General features: G+C 37.5%; 1 protein-coding gene across 3 annotated transcripts in view; it reads right to left on the reverse strand.

Moving 5' to 3' along the window:
* Positions 1-19,818, reverse strand: part of PLPP1 (phospholipid phosphatase 1) — a 60,636-nt gene that overhangs the window by 28,925 nt on the left and 11,893 nt on the right. Inside the window, exons 2-3 of one of the 3 annotated variants that reach the window (XM_071731383.1) lie at positions 5,286-5,437; positions 1,740-2,020 (exon numbers count right to left, since the gene is read on the reverse strand). In XM_071731383.1, coding sequence (XP_071587484.1) covers positions 1,740-2,020; positions 5,286-5,437 — 433 coding nt within the window. Of the gene's footprint in view, positions 1-1,739; positions 2,021-2,687; positions 2,748-5,285; positions 5,438-16,870; positions 17,026-19,818 lie in introns of those variants that run through there. The other 2 variants (XM_071731382.1, XM_071731384.1) reach the window with 2 other exon arrangements.

Raw genomic sequence — 19,818 nt, forward strand, 5'->3', positions numbered from 1 at the left:
CACCACAGGTGAACTCACACTGAAGTCATTACTTCAAGGCAAGCTTTGACCAAAAAGGGGTCTTGCATCATTTTTCTGGAAAGCAACTGGAGCAACTGAAAAAGGGAACAAAACAGTAGATGGGAATACAAACCTGAGTGCTTATCAGATGACAGACAAATGTTGGTGCCAAAATGGAAGTCTGAATATTTCAAAGCACTAGTTGCAAAGGGAAGAGCAAAAGCTAAGCGATCATCACTATGGCATTGTTCCCCCATTCTATTCTCATACAACAAAAATCTGTTTCCTTGTTTGAGGATAAGCTTACTACAGTTTTCAGCATTCCCCACAACCCCAAAATATTTATTTCAGGAGTATTTTAAGTCATTGCAGTCACCTTATGTTTCCTCCTTTCCTTTCTTTACATTCAGAAGCTTTTTAGACTCATGCATAAGAAGTTCAACTGAAGTCTCCGAGCTGTGCCCAAATTGAATTTAGACCACAGTTTCAAGTTGAAAGTCAAACAATTATTTCACTAAGCACCTGCGGATGTGCAAGTTTGCATAAGGACTCGTTCCATTTGAAAATTAGACATTAGACAGGCATCTTTTCACATAATAGCAAAATAAACACATATCTTAATGAGGTGAAGAAAAAACCAGTCAAAACACCTTCCTGCACCACAAATTCATGTAGAACAAAATCTGTACTTTCCCCTCTTGTGTTTTAAGTTACCATTTTATCTTCTTTTATATCCTGAAGAGTTAAGTCTCTGGCAATTACTTTTGCTAACAGACCATACTAAAGTTTTGCAAAGCTCACAATGCAATGTTATCTTGGGGTAGGCAGGACCTCCTTTGTTTCATTTATTTAAGTGGTTCCTCTACAAGTCAGATCATTGAGAAGCCAGTACCGTTTCAAAATCTGACAGACATGCAGTTTAGAAATTCTTTATTTTCTACATCTCATGAAAATCCTCTTTACTCTGCCTTTTCCAAACAGAAGTTGACAGTTACATAGAAGTGGCCATTACAAGTCTTCAGAAGTACATCAGCTATTTATTTCCTGTAACAGACATTCTTACTCTACAGAGATACTCACAGGCAAAAAAAAAAAAGCCCATTTAGAATAAGTAAAGGCCTTCCAAGCACAATTATGAGCATTTGTAATACAAAAAAAGCTGCATGTGAAGCACACTATTTTCATCTCTCAAAGAGAGAACTCCTATTTGTCTATTTTCTACCTGTGTGAAGTTCTGCTCTTTTAGGATCATCTGCAATGCTGCGTCTCTATCACTGTGCACTTGTTCCTCTGCCATTAAAATTCCTGCAGAGGAATCCCATGCACACTATTGGAACAACCATAGCTTTCCATGCTACAAGAGCAGATGAGCACAGAGCACGCAAACCCTACACAGGTTTTAAAGCCACCCACACAGAGGAAACAGGGTGTGTAGGTCTTCTGGAAAAAGTAGGGCAAAGAGTTTCTCCAAAGCTAAGCTTCCAGGTTGCTGAAGCAACTGTTGTTTATAACACAATGGCAATATTCCCCCCCCCCCCCCAAAAAAAAGGCAGAAACAAATACACATTGCAACAAATAATTAAAAATATACCAGTACCTAGACAAGGTTTAAAGTTTAAAATCCACTAGAAGAAATCTATTCTATGAGAAAGACAAAAATAGCAGTAGCGTTACCAAACTTAATCCCAAGTTAAGAGACGGGTTTTCTTAACGAAATACACAAGCTTAGTCAGACTCACCTTCCCTCATTGATTTTTGCTTTGTCTCCTTGACAAGAGAAGTTCTCAATGTAACCCAGGCTGCAGTTGATTCTTGCCCAGTCGGGCTGGCATACAGCAAGGAAGTGAGGACGCAGTCTGCCTATGGAGTACTTGGCAATGTCTGTCAGTGACTGACTAGCAGCTGCCCCAAAAATGAAGGTCCCAATGGCTTTGTAAGTAGTGGCTACGTAGTTATTTCTGATAAATGAATTTGAGTGCAAATGATTATAAAAGACAGAGAGAGTCTCTCCTAGGATTATCTGGAAGAGAAAAAAGGGCTAGAGTTAAAGAAAGACAATTCCTTAAAAAGAAAAACATTATTGTTGTTAATACTCAGACACATAGTTTCTAGAAACCAATTTTTTGATAAACATTAAGCTGCAAATTTGAATTTTCAAGAGTCAGCCACAATAATGACCAAATTTTAAAACACTTTTATGCAGAATAATAATAATAAAAAAAACCCTTTACCTTACCTTTTTCAGGTTGAATTTCCACAGTATTTATTAAAACAAAGGCTTATCAGAGTAAAATTTATCCTTATTATTTGGCATGGCCCTAATTTTAACATTTTCTTTAGTCAACACATTTAATCAACAGAACTTATGCTGAGGAAAAGTTTTTCTTTTCATCATCAAGTTGTTAGGTTTTTTGTGAAACCAGGGACTATTCTGAAAGGTCTGGACCTCATCTTCAGATGTGAAAGGCCAGTTATTTAACAAATACATTGCCTATTTATTAAAATAAAACTCTAGGGCAGAAAATAAAACCTATGAGAGCAGAGAGAGAGGCATTACTGTGCTCTTTCCAAGGATTTTTAACCCTGCCTGTCCCCATGCATCAAGTGTTGATAGGAAAGCAGATTTGTTTTCCTGCAATTTTGTCTTTTGCAGAAAGTTACTTCTTAAGCCAAGTACAAAACATCACCTGAGATAGGCTCGATGTTGAACCAGATGGCCCCAGTTTGTACATAGGCTTGACACGTACAGACAATCAGATGGGTTGGAGACTGTATGATATGTAAAGTGATCTTTAAAAATCCTGTAAAGATTGAACAATGCCTCGTCACTTGAGAGTGGCAAGCCCAGAATCCCAGTAAAACACCGCTTTGGTGAATGAAGCTGTTCCTAGACACTGACACTTGGACAAAGTACCTGCCAGTGGCTTTGCACGTTAAGACAAACAGATGATCCCATCACAGGTGTACCACTCCAATTTTACAACGTGCACCATACTGAAATGTGGTCTGAAGCAGAGAAACACCCAAACATGGACTAAAGCTGAGAAAGTTTTCAGTAAAGTAGATGTTGCTATGCTCTTATACACAAGCTACCTATCCCAGAGAACAACCTCTGATTATTAAAAGATAATTGAGCAGAAATATCAGAACCATCACTGCTAAATAATTAATCCCTTTTAAAGAACACTGCTGCAAAACCTGCAAGAAGGTCAGTTAATCTCAGTTGAAGTGACAGAATATTAGGTGATGTCAGTGCAGCTACTTCACTAGGCACAAAGAATATTAATCAATAATCTGGATAAGCATTGAGTAAAGGACACCAACATACTTATTGACTTAAACAAAGCAATCTTGACAGACAAGCCTGATTCCACAACTAAAAGACAGTCCCTGACGTTACAAAGTATCTTTGCTAGCTAAATGTTCATACAACAAAATTTACAGGAAATTCATCCACTAAAAAATTACTGCATTCGCTGAAGACTCTTCTGACTTGTGAAATCCCTGAGGTGTAAATGGCTGGTAGCAAAGTACTGAGGGCAAAGCAATCTTTCTCTGTTCTTCTGTTCTTCCTCACTCGTTCCTTTGAACCACTGCTAGAATTGGGTTAACAAACTAGACTGACTTCAGTTGTGACCAAGTACTGCTGCTCTTCATGCACTGGCTACCAATGGCAGTAACAGGGTGAAAGAATATAATCCAATCTTAAGAGGAAGGATCTTTTAGTATCAGCCACTTAGTTACTTAATGGACAAAAAACATAAAAAGTTTTACCTGCTGGAAGTTTTTGAAGATGTTTTTCCAAGAAAAAAAAAAAAAAGCTAGTGAAGTCAGTTTTTATTCCCAGACCCACATTTCCACCGTTAAAGAAAAAAATCCACCCAAGAGCAAACATAAGCTACAAGCTGACCTTTATGTTGGAAGCCAGGTAAAAATCCATGCCGCCCTTACACAAAAAAAAAAGAGTTAAATTGACATAATATTCCTCCTCATTTTAGCCCATTAGCCCAGAGAAACAGCTGGCCAGTACTGAGGTTTACATTTAGCTGCTCCTTTTCCAGCGTTGATTCCTAAAATATACTTGGATAAATATTTATACCGCTAAAAATCTTATTTGGCATAAAAGAGTTTTAACTCTGTTCGAATTGTAGCTCTGATGAGCCTGGATGTCACCCAACACAGAGCCATGTATGGAGCCTGAAGCCTTCTAGCACATCTGAATAGGAATCTCAAAGCCTGTGTTGAAGGGCCATTGTTTGCATGGACGTGCAGCCCCATGAGCCTTAGGAAATAAAATGATTAATTGATTAGGTCCAGCCTACTCTGGACTTCCCCTCTGCCCATGCCCAACGACATGGCCCCTACCATGTTTCCCTTAGCATTGATGCTCTGCTCTCCTAGAATCCATTCCACTCAACCTAGATGCTATTTTCTTCTAGGCAAAGCAATTTCACATGTTTATCCTGGTTCAGATAAGCCACCAAAGGTGACAAAAGACAGGGCAATAACAGGACCTCACCTGTAAGCAGTAAGCTGCTAGGTTAGCTAAGCTGACAGCACCTAGTTAATAAATCTTAAGGGCATAGAGTCACTACAGGCTTGACCCAGTTCAGCTGAGCTAGGAGCTGTGGTCAAAGAGGGAGATCCCAAACTGGCAGTTGCATAGGCAACTTCTCCATCTCAGTGATCTAGTGTGGAGATGAAGGAGAACATTAGCCCTATTTCAACCAGGTTAAGTGCAAAAAGAGAGTGAACTCAAACATAAATGGGCTCAATGGTTTATCCTGATCTAGGAAATACCTAGGGAAAAACTCCTCAGCTTTTTATTCTTTCTATTCTAATTACTCTTTTGTAACTGTTGTTACATAGAAGTATTTCCAATGATCCTCTGGCCAATAAAAATGCTGACTTAATAGGTCATGCACACTCACATTCTGAAAGTAGTGGGTCCTAAAATAGAAAAGCTCGAGACAGCAATTTAAAATACATTATTGTTATTCTTAACTGATACAGTAAGGGAAGGAGATTTTTATCTCTCAGTCTATAGAACTGAGCCACCATAGATCTACATTACCCTTTTTCTGTTCTATAAATTTAGTTGCTTGACCTCCATTAAAGAAAATCTTTTAGTTAATTTTGCCACTACTTCTACTGCTTTAGCACCTGGTATAAGGACATTATTTTATAATGAGAAGTCTTTCAGAATACAGTCTTTAAAGTTTGTTAACAGATTGCCCCTCCTCCCTCCCCACCTTCATTCAAATACAATGAAAAGTTGAACTTACAACAATTATACTGAAAGGAATAATTATTCCTGCTAATAACTTATAAGAAATTGTGTCCTCTTTGTATGGATACCGGATGGATTCATCACTACAGAAAACTCCTCTCTGGAAGGGAATACGTCTTGAATTGAGAATTGCAAAAGGCAAGCCAGCTAGCAAAAAGGAATAAAAAAATACATTACAAAAGCAATAAACTCTGGTGATAATTATACATTTCCAAAGAGAAGTGCATAAAGAGGAAAGGGCATGCAGCAAGTTAGAAGGTTATGCACTCCTTTGACCAATGACTACTGCCTTGTCTTTGCAGCTCCTATGAAGGACTGCTGAATGGAGGAAAGCAGGAAAGGATTCCTCTCACCTTTGCATTTGTGGGAAAATCATGACTGAATAAAGGGTTCAGTGACAACCACTGAGTTGCAATCTGTTGCTACTGCCACAATTATCAACTATTCATTTATACTCCAGAAAGCAACAGTTGCTCATTTATACTTCTCTGGACAGCTTTTAAGTCAGAAGAGCATAAACTGCATTTCATGAAAGCAGAGAAGGGGTGCTTCTCAGGGAGAGCAAGTGCAGAGGGAGTTTTCATGAAGAGATATGGGGACAAAAAGCAGAAATTACACATGCAGGCTATCCTCTCACTTCCACACACACTGGATAGTTCCCTGGAACAATATGGTCACTGCTTAAGTCCTACAGCCTCAGGGCATGGAGATTTTATTCTGCTCTCTTCCTCTTCCAAGAGGCAAGCTTTGGCTCACCCTGAACTTAACAGAGTACAAGGTTGGTATGTACAATGTTTTGTACTATTGCACCTTTGGAGACCTACAGCCATAATCAAAATGGTAATTTAAGCAGAAAAGTTAAAAAAACAAAACAAATAAAAAAAACCCCACAAAACACAACATTAAAAAAAACGCTAAAAAACGGGAATACATTTTTTTTTACCACAGACTAACAGAATTATTTTTTAAATACTGATCTTCCATCCTTAGCTCATATACAATCTGCATAATCTGTTTCTTGTACAGGGATTAATAACCTCAGAAAGAAATAGTTGTACGGAAAGAAGTGAAGAACTAAAAAGAATGTTTAACAAAGCAGTAAATAATCTTCTCTGAGGCAAGTACAGCCCAGTGGCACTGAAGTCCTTAAAATCCTTTTATTTTTGTGGTCAGAATTTGTAATTATTGCAGTTCAACTGTGTATCAATTAGACAGCAAAAATACTCTAAAGGGGGCCACTTTTAAACAGTTATCAGAAGGATGAAGAACAACCTCTTTCCTTCCTGCTAGTAAAAGATGTTGCTATTCTCCCAGTTCTCTCCTCAGAACCTTTAGGGCAAGGCAGATCACCTCTTCCTTTCATTATGTGGAGCTACTCCTAAGCAAGTGCATACAAACAAAGGTAAACATGGAAAGAATGGGAGAAAAGAGGTTAAGAGGGTACCAACTGTGAGCAGTAAGAGAACTGTTAAGGAAGAGAAGATAAACATTTAAGTTACATATTCAAGACTTAACAGAAAGAAAAATACCCCAGGGCCTTTTTCAAGCCTTTAACCCATTAAGCCTCTCCTCCTGGGTTCCTTAAACCAAGCATGCCTGCTGGGCCCATCACAACTGAGACATACTGGGGTTCCACCCATGATTTGATCAACGATGTACTAACAATTTTATTCTTCACACCACGAAGTGTCTGCTTAGAAGAATGCTTCAGTTTGAAAACAGACAAAGAACAAATAACAAAGAAATGGTTCATGAGGTGAAAACTTCCTTGAAGTGACGTCTGATGTGTGAGACAGTTTTGTTCCATGACCCAGTAAATTATGGGCTTATCATAGGGCCTGTGTATTGCAGCTAAGCCTGTCACAAAGAATCAAGTATCTTCTGTACCATTACAATCATAAAATCAATAGCATGCCAAACCTCCCCTCTGAATGTGGAAGAGACAAAACCACTGTCATTTGGGAAAAGGGGTTGTTTCCAGTTCCAGACCAGCGGGACTACAACTGACCTAGGTCTGGAAGCTGTCCAAGCACACCCACAAAGCAGAACAACACCACTAGAATGGGATAGGAGCCAAGACAGTACCTCCCCAAAACACTGAATTTCTCAGACACCAGAGAACAGAGAGCCCTGTGCCTGGACACTGCAGGACAGTTCAAAAACATAGTCTTTCCTACCAGAAAAAAATCCCTTTCCCTTTCTCCTAGTAGTAAGGAATGTAGAGTTTTGAAAAAATGCTGCAGCCCAGACCTCATTTCTGCCCTCTCCTTTTGTTGGTAATGTGACAGTATGTCACAATATATCATCAGTTGTTTAGCATTTCACTAACTTGTATGTGGGAAGGGGCAGAAGTGTGCAGCCATAGTGAGGGAAGGTGACTTGTCACCATAATGCCATGGTGTGTTTCCAACACCATTTATTCTACAATTTTATCCATTTCATGGATGAAATGAAAACTTCATCCATTGCCCTACACACATGAAAACACAAAAGATTCAAGACTGAGAAAAGTGTATTTTTTTTTAGATCCTCAGAACTGGAATATGAATAATTCACAAAAAAAAAAAAAAAAAAAAAAAAAAAAAAAAAAAAAAAAAAAAAAGAGTGCTGACTATTCAAAGGTTTACTTCTGTGAAGTAGATAATTATCACAGTAAAGCAGTAGCTCACAAAATTAAGTTCAGCCTAGAAAAACCCTATCACTGCTTCAGCACACTGCCACAGTACTTGACCTAATGGTCAGGTAGTGTCAGTGATGTAACATCACTAACTCTGCATCATTCTTTTTAAAGACCTGCTCTATGAATAGTGGTCTCTTACTCCTAATTTCCTCCCACACACACCTGAATGTTTCACTTCTCAAGGTGGAAGATAAATTTTCAAAGTGATGGGGCTACTCAGGTGTTGGGGTTTTTTTAATGTAACTACCTGCTGCTAAATCAGAAATTGAAGCAATGGTATGTGGATCACAGGAATGAAATATCTCATACAGTGGTGGCATGTGAGTTTCCATGCAAAGAGAAGATGCTTGAAAGGTGTGGTCACTCTTCAGCAATACTGAGATTATGATGCAACTACTCTGTAATTGCTTACAGCACCTTCTTATATAAAGTTCATGCAAGCAAAATACCAAGACAACTCCAAGTTCAGTTTTGGTTTTCTTTTTAAGAAAGTAAGAACCAACTAAAATAAGTAATGCCCACTCTCAATTTCTTTCCACTTCTTTTACTCTATCTGAAACCAACCTTACTTTGCTAAATAAGAAAGAAAACTTTATAAATAGTTTTCCTGAAACCATAGCCAGTGCAATTAAGACAGAGAGTGTGAATTTTAAAATTCTAAGTATCTACATGTTTTGAAGTAAAAATTGGAAAAACTATGCATTGAAATGCAATACTGATTAAAAAAAACTTGTACAGTAAATTTCAGTGTTTCTTCAGTTTCCTCAGCTGTGTAAAAGATTTAAAAATTAATTCCAACAGTAATTTGTCTTATTACCATTCTCAGAACATTTCAGTGCTGAAAGGAGACATGCTCCATGACATCTTGAAAGCAAACTTTTAATTCCTAAACACCAAATTAAGGTAAAATTTATCAGATTGACTTCACACTGTTAAATTGCATTCCAAAGTCCCAGAACAGCAACATTTATAATTCACCTTTTGTTCAAAGGCAGTTATTTGTCTGCAAAAGCTAGCTGGTACTGGCATTTGCCATCTTTTTGGTTAATGTACTTCCCTATATCAATACATCTACTGCCTCAGAACATGCTTCATACATCAGCTTTAATTTAATACTTTTAAAACACACGTGGATTGACTTCATTATTAGCCTGTGGGAGAGGGGGGAAGAAAAGTAAAAGCCAAACCAGAGGGGCAGCAATTCCTACTGTTTCTGGCAAGTCATTGCCAGAAACTTCATCTGAAGTCTTCATCTTCATCAACTTCATCTGAAACTTCATCCAGACTTCATCTGAAGTCATTAAGAAAAAATTCTCAATACTTTTGGGTTTTTTTCTGGCTTGAACTAATTGGTGCGTTTTATGGAATTTAAGGGTTTGTTGGTTTTGTTTTTTAAAAAAAATCTAATTTCTAAAATCAGATCAAAGTTATTTCAAATATATAGTTTAAGTACTTTCTGCAGCATAAGTCTCTCTCCTTTGAAGAGAACACAGACAGGAAGAAGTATAGTTCGGCTTTTTCATTAGTACAAGCAGGACAAACGACCAGAAGTACTGGCATAATTTATGAAAGAGACAGAGCCTCTTAATGTAGCAAGTCCAATAGCAGCATTTTCCCTGTAGCTACGATACACATGACTATTCAAGATACCACTACACATATGAGATACCACAATTCCAGAAGACAGCAATAAGCTCTTATAGCACAATAGCTCTTTTTAAGTATGAAACTTGCTGGTACAGGAGGATGGGAGATAACTGAAGATACTAAATGACTAATGGTACAACTGTCATCAGTATCGTGGTCTGTAACTTCCCAGATACAAGTAAAGAACAAATTTTAATAGTAGTATAGGAGGTGGTATACTTCCTTGCCAGAAGATTTCTTTGTATAAGTCTAAAGTAGTTTCTCAAGGGAAAGCAGCAAAGATTCAACAACATATCACTGGGAAAAGAAATGCTGCTCATTGCCAAGTAAGTTAAAAGAACAGCCTTGCTTTTGCTACAAATACCTGTTCTTTCCCCAAACAGGTGACACTCTCTAATGGCAGAGTTTGGCTCATTAAAAGGACAGTTAGTAAAAATCAGCTGGGCTCAGTTTCACATTAAAGTAGCAGAAATCGAGATGTTTAAGTACTTCTTTCAAGTTAGGAGTAGAGATGGCAGAGGGTCATTAAAGGCTGTCTACTGCATACTCCCTGTGTAACAATACCAAAAAGCATCCCCCAGTTGACTTCATTTTCCAAGTCAATTGTAACACAGTGAGGAAAATGTCTACAGGGAAGATGAGAACAGGTATATAAGAGGAAATATAAGGTTAGGAAGACATTACTGGTAAGGTAATCTCAAGAATAAAGCCAACAAGCTAGTGTTACGTGCCAGCATCATTAGTGAATAACCAGCAGATGTACTACTGACAGAGCTGGCAATTCTTTCATACAGTGGAATATTGAGGTCAGCCAGTTCTGCTTGCAAAACAACTCTGAAGAACTGAAGCAACAGAATGGATGGATATTTGTGCAGTAACGAGTTGAATCATGCTCTTGGAGGTAAAACAAGCTGGGAGCTCATCAGTTCAAAACATGAGGGGAAACTAATGCCTGCTTCCTATGGTTGTACATCAATATAGTTGTGTGACCACTAAATACATCTTTCCAAAGACACTAGCAATTTTAGCCAGCCAACAAGAATTTCCTCGGAAACAGTATTTAATCAGAATTTGCAGGCACGCTTGGTTTTAATTTAATTGTCTTAAATGCAGACAGAGAAGGGACACTAAAAGTCATTCATCATTACTTCAAAAATAGTAAAGCTGGGGTTGTAAAAGTAAAGTTGTAAAGTTCCACAGTTCAGTGGAACACAGGGTCTGTAAATCAGCTAATTGCATAGACACCAGATATTGGCAAAACCAGAAATACTGATCCAACTACAGACAAGGAGCTACAAATAGACTTGACAATATAGATATTTATACGTAGGGAAGTAGCTATTTAGGTCTCCAAAACAGCCTTTCAGTAGGAATATAAGAGGTAGAAACACAAGTAGCTTGACTGATAAGACTTAAGTACTTTAAACAATTATAGTACACTTGTCCGATAGTCTGACTCACACAGTATAATGGATTATCAGATTTCTCCATAAACTGAAGTGATTTCTGATTGATTATGTTGGGTTTTTTTCATAAAGATCCTGTATTACATGTTACGTTTCTAATCTTGGCTGGGTTTCTTCACTGTTGCAGGGCACAAAGTTGAATTCTCCCAAGAACTAAAGGTGGCCATTACCATTCTATGGATAAGAGAATATCACATTTTTCTCTGTCCTCGAGCTGTCCTTTCTACTATCCTCAGGAAGGACTTTATTTATCCATTCTGTATTTCAGCAGCCATGTTATTGCCACCCTTTCTATAATTACCACTCTGAATACTCCACTTTGCTGCCTCACTGCAGACACTCTCCTCCAGCATGTTTATGACTATACAGAACAGAGCAGACTCCAAGAGATGTACAAGGTACCTTGGTACCTTCTACTTGGTACCTCAGCATTTATTCCTCCTGTCCATTTCTCACATTCTAATGTATTATTCATATATTTAAGAATTATTCATCTAATCCAATGACTATTTATTTTCTAAAGATTTTAATGAAGTAACAATTTGAATGTACAGGCCTAAAAAAAATTATATTAAAGGGATCAGAAAGTTAATACATGTCACTGATTCCAGGAAACAGTGAGTATGTTTCAGACAAAATAGCTTTATACACTTAGCACTAAGTAGCAACAGTCCAGAGCATAGAAACAAAATTTAGAAGATTTTGCTGTCTTTTCTCCTAGCACTTCAGGAAAAGCCACCATTGTTTTCATACTATTTTCTAATGCCAATCTCATAAGTGTAGGTTTAAATCAAGAGATGACACCTACACTTATTCTTAAAAAAAAAAATAGTATTTTGAGATTTGTCTCCTTAGACCAGAAATTAAGACAGAAAGAACAAGTTAAATTTTTCCCAGAATATGCTGTACAGATTTCAACAGTATTTCCATTAGCGAAAACATATGTAAGCATCCACTTGTAAAACACTAACAAGCCTGTCTGGAAAAACATGCCATTTTGTGAAAGCCTGGTTAAAACTTTTGACCCATGTAACTGCTCATTCTCTGGGGATTGGTTATGGTATCAAACACCTCTTTGCAAATTACATTAAGACTCAGGCTTTTCCTCAGTACCAGAACAATGCCACTTTTAATTTCTTATGATTTATAGCAAGAAATATGCTTATATCATCACTTCACAGTTCAAGATCAACTGCTGCATTTAGTCATTCAGCTTTTCACAGAAAATATGGGTAAAAATCCTCGTTTGTGCATGAGCATTCTACTGCTCAAGGCAGAACTGAAAGAGGTACAATGGGATGAGCCAGAGGAAGAGAAATAGAAGAGGCAGCACAAAAAGGAACTTTCCCCTTCTGCTCACCTCCTCTGTCTGGTGCAGTACCTCCTCCTATTCACCTCCCCTTGAGTGTCTGGTCTAGGTCCTAGATGTCAACAGCAAGAATGAGTAACTAGGTATGAGACCTGAGGCAAGAAAAAAATCTATGCCATGAGCTGGGTAGGTTTTTGGCTAATATTACAAGTCTTATACATTTCAAGTTTCAACTCTCTACATTTCTTACTATTCCATTTTATCCTTTTGTACGCTCTACTAAACAGTACCTTCAAAACCAACTCCAAACTATTCCAACTCCTTGACTTTCTCATAGTTGTGACCAAGCTTCACTCAGCATTTTAAAAAGCCCTTGTCTGGACCCTCCTTTCACTGTCAGGCTGCCAACTATTCTACTCAGTTGCATGCACTGTGTGCAGTTTTCACCACTGTATTAACAAATGCATCTGAAAGACTGAGAAAATTAATATGTAGAGTCCACAGACATAGCAATCAAGTCTCTGCACATTGTTTAAATTGAACTGTACAATGCAAGAGTGATTTGTACAAGCACCAAACTGGATGCTGGTGCTCCTCATATCTTTCCTCGCCTGTTTTCAAATAAGACAACCAGAACACCACACCTTGGACAAGGCAAAAGTGGAGCCAAGGTTGGATGCTGTCTCTGAGAGTGCTGATCTGGCCCAGGAATTACTCAACAGTTCAACCAAAATGCATCACTCCACACATTAACCATTCACACAGCAAAAACATGGGCTGTTTTATCATCATGTTGGCTTTGAACAGTTCAAACAAACACATATCAGTTTATTCCTCAGAATAAGCTTGCTTTCAGAAATTATACTAATCTTTATCCATAAAAGTTGAATGGGTACTGTCAAGTAGAACTCATGCCAGGTTATGAAGTTCAACAGCATTGCCCAAAAATGTCTATAGTGCCATAAATATACCAAAAAAACCCCCATGAAGATAAAACAGTACTCTCCTTTTTGAAAAAGTTTACCAGATAAGAGGCAGTCTTGTGCAGGGTATAAAAGAATTATTAATACACAACATGAAACCTGAAAGGTAAGTTCAAGGATACAAAGGTCTACTCATCTCAAACAGCAGGTTTAATGGTAATTAGTTGCAAAACTATCAATAGTGGACCACTAAGCTTGGACACTACTGCAAAACATAAAGTATACATCAGTCTTCAATGGGTTTTCATTACAGTCCCCTGCTTTATCAGTCTCTACCACAGCAGTAGCTGCTTTTGTACCTCAAGAAACACAAATTAGCCCATAAAGTGTCCATGTTGTTTATTGTGCTCACAAACAGAGGATTAAAAGATTAGTTTCCTGTGCCAGAAAAGCAATCAGTAGATTGCCCTGAAGTATGACTGTGCTAATTTGCAGGCAGAAAAACTTAACAGTAAGAACATTGATGCAGATGAGGAGACATTTCTCAAAACATAAAGCCTAATGCCTAATAGGCTAAAGTTGGCACAGGAGCAAAGCCACATAGGTCCATTTTGGGAAGATGTCATTATACTGAAGACATCAGCCTTTGCCAATAACACCAATTTGTCATTTATACTTGGAAGAGCTGATCTCATGCAGACAGCTAAAGATAAGCGCATCTTAGAGATGCCTGGAGTTGAAATCTATACACACTGCCCCTTAACTAGTAATGGCTTTTAGACTTCGCTGAATTACTTTCTATACTTCTTTAAACAAAGATTTAGGAAGGTGGTATTATAGGAAAGATTTTAGGGTTCTTGAAAGTGTCAGTCGCTGTGGATGTGTGCTGCTCAGGACTTTGGCATACTAAAAAAGATTAATTTTTCTTTAAGTTTTGTTTGACCCTGAGACTCAAAAAATTCTAATACAGAAACCGTGCTTCCCCTCCAGATAGAAAACAATCTGCAAACTCTAGATTTATCATACTACGAAGTGGCACTTGAAAAGAATAAACATTCATTACTGAAGACTTGGGGTTGTTTTGTGTTTTATTTTTCTTTTCTTTGAAACTGTTCTATATTCCACTATGGTCTACCACAAAAAAAAAAATGAACCTTTTATTAGTATACAGCAAGATATTCAAGGTCACCTCATTCTACAGTCTTAAGACAAGGAAGCAGTTATTATAGCAAGGGGCATATGTATAACAGTATTTTGAGAATTTCTGTTTTAGATTTCACAAGGCCTTAGGGACCAAGGGCTAAATACTGCATTAGCACTTGATGATCTCTAGGGGTCCCTTCCAACTTGGATAATCCTGTGAATCTAAGCTGTTGAATATAAGGGGAAGGGCTATAACCACGCTACTCAATTATCCATTGTTTTTTTGTTTTTTTTTTTCCATGTTGCAGACCTTTTTTGCATCCCTTCACTTCTACCACAAGTTCTCTATTTTACTTAGTGATGTGACAAACCTGAGGTCTGACTTACAAACAAGGATTCTGTTCAAGGTAGTCTTCACTTAGGGAAAAGCTCACACAAAAGTGCAATTTCTCAACTCTTATTTGCATAGTATTAGACTACATTTTTACCATGAGTTCCTTCAGTGAGAAGAATGGTTCTTTCAGTAAAGTCCCAAGTGGGGATAATATTTTTACTAGATGTGGGATAATCATTGTTACTGCCCAATAAGCTTTCATGAACTAGTTGGCTGTGTTCCTGCTGAAGATAATGACTCTGCTACCTACTACTTCCAAAACTTAAGGTGCCTTGAAAAGAGTTTCAAGCCTTCACTGTGTCATCTAGAAACAAAACAACAACAAAAAAACCAGTCTGAATGTCAGAGTCTCCTATTTCTAGACTGATCAACTTCCCATGGACATTTTGAATGAAGGCAAGGTTGAAACTAGAAAGCAGGAACATCCTGTCAACTCATTTAAGTTGTAATAACCCAGTTGTCATAGTCCCTAGCTCTACAGCTCTATGTTGTCAGTAGACATACATTATTTTTTTCTCTCTCAAATGAGGCTGAGGAACTCCCAAAATCGAAACTAAGAAAGCCAGTTAGGTTAATATGTCAGCTACATGGAGCAGTAATAGGCACTACGGTGATGGTTTTCTCAGTAGATTCCAGAAAACCTGTGCTGCTGTAAGGTCTGCAAAATGTTCCAACTGAAGAAAACTGATCTGGATAATTTGTATTATTGTTAAAGAACCACAAGTGCTTTAGAATTTTTCATTTTTTTTAAAAAAAACCTCTCCCAGCACAGACTCCAGAAATGATTGTTCCAGTTACATATTCCAATCCCCTGCATAGACAGGCAGTAGAATCCACTGTGTGGATCCTGCAGAAGTATCATAGAAGAAAAATATCAGAAGATACTGGAACAACCAACAAGTCTAAGATATAATTTTAGATACCTTGACAGGTAAAGTTACACTAGCTGTCCATACTACTCCTTAGATGTTTTATACTTCTGAATAAATTAGCTGTTATATCTGATGTTTCTCCATTGCTTTAGAGCCAGAAAAAAATACATTGGTACCTGTTAATGAAAACAGCTGCTGTGTCTACCTTCTACTGACTGTATAGGATCAACAAGCATTTAAAACAAAACTAAAGTAATGCATACAGATGTTCAGCAGATCTCTGTTTACTTGTTCTTTAAATGACTGTTTCTATTCTTATACCAGTTTAACATACACTTTGTATTATTAATTTAGCATATACATTTATTAGAAGACCAAAGACTATGGCCATATCTAACATGGTTTGATCAACCACTACAGGCAGAAACAACAAAATATAGTTTAAGGTTCAAGACTATTCTCAATAGTTACATTGTTGTTCTTTAAACCAACTGAAACTTTAATATAATCTTGGATACAATCAGGCTTAAAATGTTGTTAAAAAAACCTACTGAAGAGTTAGATTGTTCTTTGTAAAGAATCATGTGGTCTTGAAAACACTGAGCCTCTTTTCTACAAGCAACTAGATTTTCAGCCTCTGTATCCTATCCTGAAGGGTCTGAAGAGTTGTTTGGGTTTTTTTAACTAAGAAAACCCAATTAATCCAAATTTGACTTATTTCTGTAGAAAGTATGTGGGAGCAACAGTCACTGGTTACATGTTTGTGCATTCCACTATAGTTCAAGTTTAACATAGCAAGTGGTAACTTATCAGACTAGTCAACAACTGATGTATTACTCCATACTATTCAGAAGCCTGTAGAATTTCCCCTCAATGACAAAAGCCTAGACTAATTAACACAGTTTAAATCCTCATCTACATTTTTTTGCTCCTAAAAGAAATTGCATTAGCAATACTAAATTAAGAGATTAATTGCATATTCTCTGTGCAAACAGAAAGTAGCAACAGCACTTTTCACATGCATATGACGACACATATATGGGATTTTGCCTATTATGCTGTCTTCAACTCAGTCACAGGACTGAACTCTTAGAAGGCATACATTTTACTCCCATCACCAAAGCTCCCTATATATTATCTACTTACAGAGAAAATGGGCAGGGTGAACCCCACTGTGTAGAGGACAGTGGATGTGATGGTACTGTCATGGAACGGATACTTGATGCTGTCATCATTACAGAAAAAGCCTCTCTGATACGGTTTTATTTTGGCCAAGTTTAGAACACCAAGGGGTAAGCCAGCTGTTGGGGGAAGGAAAACAAAAAAGAACAAAAACAAGAAATACATGTAGTTAAATCAAAAAAAAAAAAAATCATTTTTAAACATGCATGGAGGAATCTACCGAACATGCAAAACTCAGATTTCCAAGGAATCATGCAGCGTACACACACTTACCAAATACTTTTTATAGAAATACATCTCTTTTAGATGTTTACTTCAGAATGACTGTGAGGCTGCCCACCAGACAGAGAGGTTAAGAAAGGATAGAGTTCAAAGCCCTTTCATCAGGCAGGTGAGTTACCACACACACTGACCCAAGATTTAGAGCCTCTCACATGACTTAATAGTTACTGAAGGGGCTGTGTGTCTCTTGTATCCTCTCCTTCACCACCACCCCAAACACTGGCTTTTATCTGAATTACCAGCCTTGTTCTATACACCATAATCTGTCAGTGTTTACAAAGAACAAAACAGAAACACATAGAAATCTTAGTTAGGGAGTTAAAGATTGCATGCAAGTCATTTCCATGCAGGTAAGGAGAACAGGAGAGCTGCAGACACCAATGGGAACTACAAACAGCATGGACTGCATCTCAAGGTCATGGTATTTTTAGCTTAAGAGTTGCATTTATATAGCTTTTGTAAACTGTGGAAGATTTCTGAATGAAAATAACTAAGTTATTAAAACAGAAAAGAAGAGGCTGGTACAAGCACAGCTCTCTGAACTTAACAGTGTGACATACTACGCATTCCCTCTCTTACAAGATCACTTCCACTCTATGTCATGCCAAAGAAACCATCAAGACCACTGAAAATTACATTGACTTCTGCAGCATCTAGGACAAGAATCAGCTACGAAATAGACATTTGCTGAACTAATGAGATCAAGAAACCAAAGTCTTTTTACTCTGCTTTCTCATTCCTCCCTTTCCTTTTGTCCCCTGAACAAGTAATAGACTAACAGTAGACAAATCAGGCCATGCCAGAACTGCTAAATCCCTAAACAAAAAAAAAACCCCATCTATGTAATATGCAGTTCTGCATATAGACACTCTGTATGTAGATTAGACAGTACTTGCAATTACTGAAACAGAAAAGACTAGTTATAATATTAAAAAACAGCTGTACCAAGAAAAAAAAAACATTTCAAAGTTGTTCATGTGATGAGAGATTGCTATGGTTTCTGCTGGCACTTGTGAAGACAACTATTAGATAAGACACTTAAAGGGGTTTTAAATAAGCTTATTCTGTACACTCCACTAGAAGAAAAGACTTTAAGCATGAGACAGCAGGAACAGAGGAGTAAATCCTGTCTTCTTCTTTGGGATGCTAAGTCACAGAGAGAAAACCTAAAGTGCATATTGAAACTCTGTATGTGCTTAATAATACCCCAGCTTTCAACTCATACTTTAAGATGTTTGCTATGCTCACAGAAGTCAGTTTGGCAGGAACTCTGCTCCAATGGAGCAGAAAGGAATTTTGTCTACAGAACATTTGAAATCTTAAGGACTATGCACACTTAGCCTTGACAAGAGGGAATGCTGATGCAGCAAAGCACTTCAGCAGATGCTTACCATCCTGTACAGAAAACGGAACAAAAATGTAAATGGCCCTATGTACAAGACAATATACCTTCAGACCAACTGCATCTCAAAGGTCTCCCTCCTTCCTGTGCTGTAAAGATTGAGAAAGAGATACAAATTGACAATGAGATTGCAGAAGCAGTCAAAACAGAAGCTCAGACCTTCAAATACAAAAGGGATCACAAAAAACCTTGGAAAGTTTACTCACATCGAAGGACAGTGCTGTATGTTCACATGTCTGGGACCAATTTTCAGCTCAAGTCAAGGCTATGGCAAGATTTCACAATGTCAGAGCCTATGTTTCCTGTCTTCATCTCTGCTACTGCATACCCAGCATCAGGATGGTGGAGTGGCAAAGCCATTACCTATTTAATACAATCCTACCTTCTCAAACAGAAGGTCACCAGATTTTAGTATGTAGAAATATCACATCTTCATAGCTAATTTAGGCAGCAGGTTGTGTTTGCAAAGGCTAACTACTTAACAGACGTAAGTACCTCTTTGAGAATGAAAGCTTCTACAAGTCTACAACTCAACACCAAGAACACTTCTGTTTCATTCAATTATATTTTTACCCTTCCAGCTCAACCTTTTTTAGCTATTGCTCAGTTTTCACAATAACATTTTAAGGTGGTTTTGCTTTGGTTTTGTTTCTGGGTTTGACTTCACCAGGACAGGCCATGCCCTTTTACCAGCTGCTGAAACATGTTTAAGTGCTCCATCTAGCAACTAGAAGATAGCCCAGCAATTCACTTGCAAACATTCATAGAGTTCTTAGCTCAAAAATTCCAAATTTCTTGTCATGGGACATGCTTTTTTTTTTTTTCAAGGAAGACTTCTTTAGGAAGTGGAAGAGAATTATTATGTGTACCTGAAAAAAAGAACAAAATACCTTAAGTTTAACACAGTGTTTTAAGCCTACCAGCAAAACAACCTATCTGTTTTAATAGGAAGGGATTTTTCATGGTGCAACTGCAGCAGGAGAGAATTACACTGTAACCTAGTTAAGAGAGAAGCTTGGGGGCTTTTATTATTATTATATTATTAGGGAGAATGCCTGACAGTAAATACTAGATATTGATATTATTATTATATTATTAGGGAGAATGCCTGGCAGTAAATACTAGACACTGAATTTTTATGAGAGAGGAGAGGGATTAAATCTTTAGGTTCTTTTCTCCCTATTAATTTTTTTTTTTTTTTTTTAAATCTAGCTTGTTAGAACTTTTA

This window comes from Heliangelus exortis, chromosome Z (assembly GCF_036169615.1).
Source record: "Heliangelus exortis chromosome Z, bHelExo1.hap1, whole genome shotgun sequence".
NCBI classification, from domain to species: domain Eukaryota; kingdom Metazoa; phylum Chordata; class Aves; order Apodiformes; family Trochilidae; genus Heliangelus; species Heliangelus exortis.